The 11,932-nt window shown below is 47.4% G+C and overlaps 1 protein-coding gene across 1 annotated transcript; it reads right to left on the reverse strand.

The window, feature by feature from the left end:
- Nucleotides 1-793: 793 nt before the first annotated feature.
- LOC124673486 (E3 ubiquitin-protein ligase WAV3-like) lies at nucleotides 794-2,647 on the reverse strand. The gene has a single exon (XM_047209560.1). It carries the CDS (start codon nucleotides 2,645-2,647, stop codon nucleotides 794-796), a length of 1,854 nt encoding a protein of 617 aa, XP_047065516.1.
- Nucleotides 2,648-11,932: the final 9,285 nt, after the last annotated feature.

The following is an 11,932-nucleotide window of genomic DNA, read 5'->3' on the forward strand; positions in this document are numbered from 1 at the left end:
CTCTTTAGGAACATATAAACTCCTTTTAATTTGTTGGAATAAAATTCGGTCTATCAATCTATGGAAGGAATGCATGAATCACGATGCAATCAAACGATCGATGTAGAATTTGATTGAGCACCAACTTATTTCTTAGTACCAAATTTGCATTAATAATTGAGTCTAGGTGCCCGAGTTAGCCAATTTCGGTATATGATCATGCATACACCTAGATAATCACATGCGATTAGGAGAAGAAAATTCTTAATGCAGATAAACTTCATAATGTGCAAGTCTGAAACAATATAAGAACCATATATTTGCAACAATGATACCTACTTTATAAGATAACAAACCTAGGTACGGAGTATAGTTCAAATGCACTGCGCGACTAGTGCGCGGGAGTGATGTTTTGGAACATGGGAGCATATGCTCCCTATATTTTGAAATGCATCTTATACATATTTTAAATTTTAAAAAAAAGGTGAAACAAAAAATTCGCACGTACATCTTCATGTGCTACGCGCTGACAAAGTTGTTTCATAAAAAATAAACTTATCATGTGACATGTGTAAAAAAGACAAAATTCAGTGCTAAAAACAATGCTTTTCACAGGATAAGTTTTCTCTTTTTTACATAGGCCACAAAAAGTATTATTTTTTCGTGAAACTTGAGGCATACACGTATATTATGAAGATGTACATGTAGAATTTTTGGTCAAAAATTTTCCACACTTCGAAATATGTTTTATTGGTAGAGGGAGCATACGCACTCGGGAGCCGAATTGAATTTCCGTGCGCGACTAGCTAAAACATCAATTTAAAGGTATAGATTTGTGACGTTTCCGTTGTGGCTTACTCTGGGCTTCTGGCTGCTGCCGTTTGGGAGTCTTTTGTGGCGCCGTCGCCTTCCTCTGCTCGCGCGACCTCTTCACCATGTCCTCCATTGCCGGAGTGAAGTACGCCTGCGACTTGCACCGCGATTTGCGTGCACCGCCTCGGCAAAGCAGCCCGAACGAGCCGCCGGCGCGCTGCCGCCCGTGAGAGCTCATGCTGGAGAAGAAACACGCGCGCCCCGTCGCGTCGTATTCCCGCCGGTTTTCCACGCGAGCGGTAAGTTCACACAGCTCGTCCATCAGCGCCGTGCAAGTAGCTTCGCCGGCCGCCCCCGGCGCGGAACGCTGCACGGCCTGCAGCCGCGACCGCAGTATCCGTGCGCTGCTGGCATGTTCGCCGCGATCAGCCGCTTCCCTGGCCGCCGCCATGTCTTCGGTTGCCGCCACGCGAACGCGCTCACGCTCGACCTCCATGGACGGCTCGACGTGAGTCACCTCAACAGGCCTCTGCACCACGGCGTCGTCTCCAGCGACGTTGGCCGCCTGCCCTGTCGCGGCGTCTCGGTAAGTGCAGCTCACTTTGACCAGCCGGGTGACGCCATGGTCTCCTGCAGCTGCAGGTACGTCCACGAATATCAAAAAGCGCCTCTCCTCGTCGGCGTAGAGCTCGCCCACGACAACAGACGCAGCACGGCCACCGTCGTACAAGCGGTTGTCATAGCGCCCGGACTTGACCTCCCGGACGCGCACGCCCGGATGCAAGCACGTGACCTCGATGCGCGCCTCCTGCACGGTCACCGTGAGGAGCCCGCCGATGCACTGCGCGAACGAGTCCTGGACGACCGCCTCGTCCTCGACGAAGGAGAACGTTCCGCCGGTGGACTCCGCGACGGTGTGCATCGCCGCGGCGTCGTGGTCGGCGCCGAAGCCAAAAGTATGAACCGCCGGAGTCCTGTTGCCGGACCCGGTGTCGGTGAGCGAGGATGGCACGAGGCGGATGTAGTTAGCAGCACCGTTTCTACCGGCGGTGAACGCGTCCCGCCCGTCGGAGAGAAGCATGATACTCGCGACGGCGTTCTTGCCCCGGCGGTCATCGAGCACCTGGGCGGCCACGCGGAGGCCCTCGCCAATGTTGGTGCCGCCGCGTGCGACGAGGGACTGCACGGCGAGCTTCGCGTCAACCTTCCCCTGGTCCGACATGCGGACGAGACGGATCCGGCGAATCGCCTCGTCGGAGAAGGAGACCACGGAGAGGCGGTCGGCGGGCCCGAGGTTGTCGATGACGAACCCCATCGCCTGCTTCAGCAGCTCCAGCTTGTGGCCCCTCATGCTCCCGCTGACGTCGAGCACGGTCACGAGGTCGAGCGGCGCGCGCGCCGCATCGGAGGCGGCCGCAGAGGGCGCCTTGGCGTGCACGAGCACGGCGAAGTTCTCGCGGGCCGCGCCCTTCGCGACGGCAGGGAACTCGCAGTGCGTCGTGAGGACCACTGCTCCTCCGCCAGTTGCCGCCGCGGCATTCGCCCTGACGGCCGACTCCTGCACCTGCTCGTCGTCTTCGTATGTGCTTCGGGCCACCTGTCGGGACCAAGCCTGCGGCGGAGGGCGCGGAGCACGTCGGCCGTTCACAGGTGGAGGCCGTGGGGCGGCGTTCACGGCTGGCAGCACGGTCCAAGACGCCTTGCAGAGCGGGCAGTCGTGGTTGCCGTGGGCGACGCTGGCGGAGATGCAGCTGAGGTGGAAGGCGTGGGAGCACTCCGCCACGAAGCTGGCCTGGCCGCGGACCATGTCGCCGAGGCAGATGGCACACACGTCGGCGTCGCTAGCTTCCGCCATGGATCAAGCAGAGGAAGGTTGGATCTGATGTACGTAGGCTATCTAATTGCTGGCTTGCTGGGCTGAGATTGATCTGGTTGTCGAATTAAGTCGGCGTATATATATCACTAGGAGGTAACGTGACCGGCGCGGAAAGGAGACGAAATTTTCTTTCTATAAAATTCATTGCTTTCTATCTTTACAGGTTGATCGGAGCCCTTATCTGCGTTTCCGAGCGATTTGCGATGCTCGTTTTTTCTTCTTCAACGTTGGCCGTGCTATAGTTTTAGCTAATATGAAACAATATTTCATGATGATTCTACAGATATTGATATAACGTTGTAGGTTTGGTATGTTTCATTTGTAATTGATCAAATTTTACAAAGATTGCGACTTTAATTTGTCTGAAACCGATATATATTGCTAGTTCTGTTCACTATTATAAGCAGTTTTAGTTTTTCTTCTTCGAAAATGCATGTATCTAGATGTGTTTCATTCATTGTGTAGGGTTCGCTGTTTTAGCTCCGTATCTAGTCCACATTAAAATATTTAAAACATCTTATAATAATAAACTGAGGGAGTATATTTTAGCAAAGAAGGAGTATTTGATTAAGTTTATTTCAATCAAAACTTATGAAAATTTAACCAAAGTTAGACAAACAACAATGGAATTTCACTTCCAATTTTTATGTTCTATTCTGAATAGTCAGACCTATATATACCAAATTAAGGAATTAAACAAGAGTTCCATAGTACTTAGTGTTAATTCATTGGGCAGTGTTATAGTTGTTAGCCGGCTGATCAGAGTTTTCTATTCCTTCCATGTCAAATTAACGGACACGACTTTACTTAGATTTGTTGAATACAATTGCCTAGCCGTCCTTCATCAGATCGGTCTTTTGATTGAACTAGATAGAGCATGCAATTCCATATAGTATCAAACCAGAAGGTTATGGGTTCAAATCCTAGCCAACGCATTATTTAAAATAAATATTTATGGGCTCGCTAAAAAACAAATCCAAAGATACATGTCTAAGGCCCATGCGAGATCTAAAAAATGGCCCACCAGCCTAGACGTGAGGGGGGAGGTATCTTTTATTTATCTCTAAATAGCAATCCCCTACTACCTGATTTTCTGTCTTCTCCTGCCTCCACGTCATCGTTAATTTGTCAAAGCTTTGCGCTCTTCGGTAGCTGGTTTGATGTCTCCATGTCCGCATTTTTTCATGGGCTGCGCGTCGCTTCTTCGTATGCGGCATGGGCGTCCCCAATTGGGCTGGACGAGACCCCCGTACATGGGCTGGATGAATCGCCGCTGCGCTCTGTACTCGCTTTGCCCTTCCCTCTGTCCGTTCGTGTTCGTGTTCCCCGATGGTATTTGACCGCCGCCGCAACCGTACAGAAAATTAGTTCTTCACTTTATTGTCTTAATTTCCGCACCCGACCCTGTGAATTAAATGTCGTCTGTTGGCATACACCCTCTGATCTCCCTGCTCCAAAAGTTCCAAGACAAACCGAGCGCGTCACTATGCTAGGCAGGCGCGGTGGCTATTCTTGCTGCTGGCGGCGCGTGGAGCTCCGGCGGTCGTGGGCGGCCGGGCCTGATCTGGGCCGGGCTGTCCATGGCGGCGCGGCGGACGGCCGGTGCAGGCCCCCCCTGGTCGTGGGGGTGCTGCGGATTGCTGCAGCAACGGCGGCCACGGCGAGGGCCCTGGGCCGGGAGGGCTGCGCGGCGGTGGCTTCGGTGTTGGCCACGAGGTTGCTGCGGGAGGTCTGCGTGGTGGTTGGTGTGCCGTCGCCGGCGTGTGGAGGCCAGGGCGGACGCGGCATGTCCCTGGGAGGATGAGCTCGGTGAGGGGCGCGTCGGGACGGCGGCCTCGGTTTCCTCAGCGGTGTCGTGGCTGTGGTGGCCAAGTGGGCGGCGTGGCGGTCGGATCTAGAAGTTCTTGTCTACGGTCTTCGGTGTTCGTCTTCGGGCCCCGTGTTGGTGTTGGTCGGCGTCCCCTCTATGTGGCGTTCCGGCGGCGCCCACGGTGTTCTTCGGCGATGCTTCGTTGGCTACAGGCGCGTTGCTCCGGTGTTAGAGATCCGGCGGTTGCAGGTGGTGGTCTGTGCCGGTCCTCTTTTGGGCGGGCGCGAGTTTTCTTGGGACTCTTCGCTGGGCGAAAGCTTTGTCTTGGCGGCCGGCCAGGACCGACGACGGTGACGCCCGTGGGCGCCGCTTCCTTCTTGAAGGCGTCGTCGAAGTGGGTGTCTCTTGATCTCCGCCCGGGCTCTCCGGGGGAAACCTTAGATCCCTCACGGGATCGGGCGTGGGTGGCGCTCTTGTGTCGCTTTGCCTCTTGGGGCCTCGCTTTGGAAGTCCGCTGGTCAGAGGGGTTTGTGGAGTGTTTTGGCGGTTTCGGTGGAGGCGGGTTCGTCTTCGGCCAGGTGGGTCGCGGCCTCGGGGTCGGTGTGGTAGTTGGAGCGGTGGCTCCGGTCTTTTCGCCTCCGCTTGTTGCGTTGAGGTGTGGTGTCGACCTGGTTGGTCGTCGACCCATGTGGAGCGCAGCCTCGGGGCTGGCGTGTGTGTCGTGTTGTACGGTTTATCGGACAGTTTTCCTCATAAACGGGCCAACTCTTTTCTCCTATATCAATGAAAGGCAAAGCTTTTGCCTCGTTTCAAAAAAAAAACAATATTTCTCCAGAGGTGCTCTCTAGAGCCTATGCCGACCATGCAATTCATAGCCACAAAATCGAGTTCATCGCTAGATTTCGACGCCTTTGGTGCTCTTCACGTCTATTCCTTGCACCATGATACTCTTCTTGACATCGCCTACCTCTAGGACATGGTGCTGCATCATGTTATTGCTTTTCGCCTCGAGGTTGTCGGAGTTCATCTTGACGGTACGACATATCTGTTATCCCATATCTCGATTCCTTTCAACAGTATACTCTCCTCACCTTTGACTACCTCCAGGACATGATTTTTGGTTATATGCGTGATGTTGGTCGCGCCGCCGATGCCGTGGAAGCTAAGGATCAGCGCAACCATGGGAGACGAACGAGTTTGGCATTGCCGCTGCATCTCCTTGTTGATTCCGGTGAGTACGAGACATCCCTGCCTGGTAGCGGACCTCTTCCTTCTCCCTTTGTCCGGGTACAACTCACACACACACCTCTCGTACGAATTTAGTTTCCGCAGCCAAAACATGGACTGCGAGCTCGACCCGAGGACCGGAGGCAGATCGTAGAGACACAGTCGCACTGTTAGCTTCTAATCTTGATTTTCGTTTTTAGTTCAGTATGGAGTAGTGATCAGGTAAGGCGAGATGCCAAGCTCCATGCGACGTGGGCGCAAGGCGTGATGCATGCGTGCTGTGAGATGCAACAGGTCGTGAGAAGCGGCAGGTGTGTGAAGATTTGGAGCTGATCCGTTGAGTTTGAGTAGTGGTCATGTAGGACCGAGTGAATTGGTCACTTATCTAGTCGTACGTTGTTAGCTGCATGTCAGGTGCTAGCTAGGGGCCGAGTAAGTCTATGCATGCAGAGGTGTTGGCCGGGTCATGTGTTAGTGGCCAAGGTTAGTGGATGAGTTAGTACGTGGTGTTAGACGCTGAGAGTGGCTGCTGGGTTGTGCGTGTGTGATTCCTATTTAAGAGTTGTAAGCCATTGTTGATTCAGTAATGAGAAAGAAGAGAAAATGTAGTCACGGTTGGAAACCAGGGAAGTGTCTTTGGCAAAGCCTTGTCTCCTTCCTTGGCTAGTGTGTGTACGGGTGTGTTATGTTGAGAGAAACAAAAGAGATAGTGAGAGTTCGGAGGTAGGAGAAGAAGGGGAGCTGCGTGTGGCAGCTCTTACATTTGGTATCAGAGCGAGGTTGATCCATGGCGGAGGCGCAGTGAACTCCATGGGAGATGGAAGCCAGCTGCGCGATGTGGCTGGTGGGGGAAGCTACCCTGCTGGATGGGCATGGCGTGGTGATCGGCGTCGAGAAGGCGTCGTCCACGTCAAGAGAAGACCGCGGCGTGATGCTGCGCGTCAAGGAGATGGCGGTGCGATGCCGCAGAAGCCGACAACGGTGGCGTCGGCGAACTCCATGCGAGGTGGAGGTCAACTGCACGAAGCGGAGGCCCCGAGGAGGAGATGGTGGTGTGATGCCATCCGCAAGGTGAGTCGCTGCGACGGTGATGGCGGCGGCAACAGGTACGTGACCGGTGGTGCGATGCCGCTGGGAGCCAACGGCGGTGGTGCGATACCATGGCCATCATGAAGAGTTGGTGTGAAGCCAACAAAGAAGCACCAGTGCAAAGTTGTGGCAATACACATGGTGAGAGGCGCTGCGAGGGCGTCAAGCACGACAAGATGGTGGTGACCGGCGCTGCGATGGTGTCGTCCACATGGCAAGAGGTTGCTGCGTGTGCGGCAAGTGGTTGCGGGTAATCTGCATAGCGAAGAATGAAGAATCAAGATTAAGGGAAGATTGTTAGCTTCTAATCTTGATTTTCGTTTTTAGTTCAGTATGGAGTAGTGATCACGTAAGGCGAGATGCCAAGCTCCATGCGACGTGGACGCAAGGCGTGATGCATGCGTGCTGTGAGATGCAACAGGTCGTGAGAAGCGGCAGGTGTGTGAAGATTTGGAGCTGATCCGTTGAGTTTGAGTAGTGGTCATGTAGGACCGAGTGAATTGGTCACTTATCTAGTCGTACGTTGTTAGCTGCATGTCAGGTGCTAGGGGCCGAGTAAGTCTATGCATGCAGAGGTGTTGGCCGGGTCATGTGTTAGTGGCCAAGGTTAGTGGATGAGTTAGTACGTGGTGTTAGACGCTGAGAGTGGCTGCTGTGTTGTGCGTGTGTGATTCCTATTTAAGAGTTGTAAGCATTGTTGATTCAGTAATGAGAAAGAAGAGAAAATGTAGTCACGGTTGGAAACCAGGGAAGTGTCTTTGGCAAAGCCTTGTCTCCTTCCTTGACTAGTGTGTGTACGGGTATGTTGTGTTGAGAGAAACAAAAGAGATAGTGAGAGTTCGGAGGTAGGAGAAGAAGGGGAGCTGCGTGTGGCAGCTCCTACACGCACCTCCACGCCGTACCAGAAAACGCGTCTAGAAGTCGACCCCTCCATCGAGCTCCTCTCGTCGCGCTGCTCGCCGTAGTTGTCTTCTGGGAGCCAAGATCGATCACGCCGGAGCAACACCTTCGTCCGCAGCTGCAGGCTGCAGCAGCGTCGTTGCCTTCCTCAACATCCTCGAACACGCGCCCACTGGTAATACCATCACCAAAGAAAGACGTTTATTGTTTAGATTAGATAAAGTCGTTAGATCTATATCGGAAGATCCACCTTAACCTGGAACACCACACACAGCAACAGATCGATCAGATTGTGCTAGCTATTTCCCGTAAAGAATCTTAGAAAATTCATATCTTCACATCTAGATCTCCGTTTTAGATGATTTCTTTGAAGTTAAGTTTGTAATTAAATCCTCTACAACTTTTGTGTAGAAAGTTTTCCATTCGAGAAACTTTCTCGGACAACTTTTCGGACACCATTAGATTTTTAACCGCGAATTGTAAAATTCATATCTTGAGTTCTACACGTCGATTTTCGACAAACTTTATACCGTTAGAATCAATAAAATGCGTAGACCATTTCAGACCTTTTGCATGTCAGTTTTGCAAATTTATTTTCGCGATATTTGTATGGTCCGCAATATTGTTCTTCGACTATGCAATCATTTAGACACATTCATCTTATTCCATGATCACATCTCTCCAATATATTATCCTAGTCCATATTATTGAAATAGCAATTGAGTTATTTGAGTAATTTGTGACATATCTTAATTTTAGATTTTTCCTCTTATCAATGAAGTGTGGAGATACTCTACACCATACCACATGAGCTTAAATCCATTTTATCCATTAGCATCCTTTAACCCACATCTCTGATACCATTCACGCCTATACAACCTCATGCCATTCAACTCTTCCACTTAGTTCGAACTATTCGACTTTCAAATAAGTTAATTGAATAGTTCAATATATCATTAGTTCATATCCAATGCTATTGTGCTACTTCGATAAGTGTTGTCACACTATATCAAATTACATTGAGACTATTTGAATGCTTCAAAGAAAGATTTAAAACTTTGACATGGACATATCTTCAAAATCCAACTTTGACACAACCACCATCTTTCTAAATATCATTCATACATATTCAATGTTATGCCCACTTAATCTTTTTGGCTTATATCGAACTATTTAATTTAAATGAATTAAATTGAGTAATTCAATATATCACAAATCCATACGCAAGCCTATGTGTAATTTATACTATTTTGAGTAATTGTTGTCACACTTATTCAATAGTATTATTGTTGCACTATTTGTCACTTATGTGATTCAATTCATATGAGCCGTTCCAAATTCTTTTCATGCTTTTGTAAAGCATAAAATTCTTCAATTATATCTTGGACATTACTTTCTAATCATGTAACTTGCCATCCAAACTCTCACAGCCATATCTTGCAAGCCAAACCTCATGCCACACCTTAGCACCATAGAGCGATTTCTGATTGTTGTCTTGTTTGATTATGTTTTCGTTGTTGAATGGTGTATTTATGTTGTGCTATATTTTATCTTATAGTTCGTGTGAAGAGCGTCGTGTTTTGTTAAGAGAAGTGAACGATCTTCAATTACCAAAAAGGCAAGTGACATTCAATCCCACCTATTTTATTATGCATTAGTGTTTTATCTAGTATGCATGGTAGGGATTTTGTTTTCAAAAGTGAAGTATGGTGCAATGCTTAGTGAACCCAGTAGTATGTAGCTACTCCTGAACCCCTACTAAGTGTACCATAGTTTGCTTAGCAACACCAAAAGTGCCAAATGTTATTTCATTATTTTGGTTATGTTAGTTGGATGGTTAAAAAAATTAACAACCCTAATGAAACACCTGGGTGGAATGGTTGTATGGTGGGTGGATACTCAGGGCCCCTTCCCTGGTAGATGGAACCAGTGGACAGGTGGGTGGTTTTCACCTGAGAGTGCGCAGTTGAATAGTAGTTGCTCTAGACCGCACCCCTGGTTTTTACCAGGGGATCATGTGGGGGTTTATTACCTGGGATGGGTTTTAAGTCTGTCAGTTTCACTTGTGGAAGCCCACCCAGGATTTAAGAGATTACCAAGTCGTCCATGTTTAGATACCTTCCAGTGCAGCCTTTTGGTATTATGGGCTCTGCAGAGATTAATTAAGTTGTGAGGTTCAACTTGTCGACTAGACATTCAGATGTGGCGATGGCCAAGGGGAACGGGTCTAGCCAGTATGCTTGTTCTCTCCTTGTGAAAGATCTTGTCTAATTCTTCTCTTGGGAAGGGTGGGTCGTAAGGTGAAAGTGCACAACCTCTCGAGAGTTAAACCTAAGATCTCAGCCGTGTCCCGGTTATGGACAATTTGAGCTCCTGGACAAGGATTGTACGGAAGAATCTCATCACCTTTTCTGAATGTGTTAAAATTTGAGTAGCAACTGAATAGAAGTACATGGGAGATGTAACCATGATACTATCTATGATCTCATTACAAGTTTTATAAAATATTTTGTTAGATGATGTATAGAAGTACATGGGAGATGTAACCATGATACTGTCTATGAAATATTTTCAAATATTTATAAAATGTTTTATCAAATAAAAGATAGGATAAAATTTGCTTTATGCAATTAGCCCAAGACTCCACTAGCCAGATATCATGTAGTTAGACTTTTCACAATTGCCACCATATAAGTGTCATTTATCAGTACATCATTGTATTGACCTCCATTCATGGGGCTGCATATTCAAACGTGCAGGTTTTTCTAAGGAGAAGTACTTGGTAGGATCTCGAGTCTACATTCCAACATGACTGCATGTGGCACATGAAGATGATGAAGGCTCATTGATGATGTACTTTCCGCTGTGTTTGTTTTGAACATTTCATATGAGCTAGTCCATGTGACTATGCAATTTGTAAGGTTTTACTTTACCATTTGGATCAACGATGTAGTAATTTGATACTATTACACTGATTACTATATTTTGTAACGTGTGTGCTATCAGTGATCCCGGAAATAGCACTATACACAGGTATCTAACCTTTATTAAAAGATAGGGTGCTACAGCTGGTGATATATCATCATTCGGTTTCTCTAGTGCAATACTAATGAAACTTTTGTCTTCTATTGAGGCTTACAATGGAGGGAGTACTTGTGTTCTTGGAGAAAATCTATTCTGTTTGATGGTACGATGCTTTTCTAGTTTATATCCATTTCCTCTCGCTATCTATGTTGTTACTAACATGTCATCTACAGTTGCTGATAATAACCTTTTTTTGTTTTATTTTAGGCTATTTATTTTGAGTTCCTTGACACCGACTTGATACCGTCACACTTAAAGTACAAGGTTCCTCGACTCTTTATCTGGTCTTCTACCTTGGTTTCTGAATTTGAGTTCTTGCACTGTGTTTGCAAAGACAAAGTAATCTACGGTAGCATACCGATATGTTCTTGCTTATGTAGAATTTTATTTTCACACTTTGTTGATATCAAATTCACATACTCATATCCAGTTTTGTTTTATGCCTTTCTTATGTACTCCTTTTTTCTACTATTATTCATTCATGTAGACGAAAGAGATTTCATGCACTCCCTTTGGAAATTTAATCAACTAGGTAGGAAGGCACTTGCCCACCTACGGCGGATAAGCTGATATAGAAGACAATGAAAATGTGCAATTAGATTTATCGGTAGGTTGGCAAGAGAATAATCACGAGTTATCCATGATTGTGTAATATGCATTTAGAAAATGCTATTGTGCTTCAGACATTTTTTACTTTAGTAGTTCACATGATATTAATAGAACATAGAATGACTTAGCGGTTTATCGACCTTGACATTGCATATACATAAATATATTTGAGAGTAAGAGACAGATGACCTGAAGATATATTATTAACCAAGGCAACACATAACATATATAAAAGTTTACAATATACCTTTTAAGCAGTCATGTGTACCATATAAGAATTTGAAAACCATAGGTAACAAAGATCACAAAAATGAAGAACCATGTAAGAACATCTAGTTGCTTTAATAGAAAAAAGGAACTCCATAGCCCCACAGCGAGAATTTTCTTCCCGCAACAGAGAACATATATGAAAGCTTACATTCCAATGGCATTGAGCATAGTAAATCAAGTAAACCAACTAATCAGTGTTGTTGCAGCAAGATATTTTGCTAGCTAATGAAAAGGAACCACGGATGCATTGATAAAAAGGTAACATAAATATATCC

Source organism: Lolium rigidum, chromosome 7 (assembly GCF_022539505.1).
Source record: "Lolium rigidum isolate FL_2022 chromosome 7, APGP_CSIRO_Lrig_0.1, whole genome shotgun sequence".
Lineage (NCBI taxonomy): Eukaryota > Viridiplantae > Streptophyta > Magnoliopsida > Poales > Poaceae > Lolium > Lolium rigidum.

Bases quoted from the DNA above. Each gene is read 5' to 3' on its own strand.
- LOC124673486 (XM_047209560.1), bottom strand. From the start codon at position 2,647: ATGGCGGAAGCTAGCGACGCCGACGTGTGTGCCATCTGCCTCGGCGAC.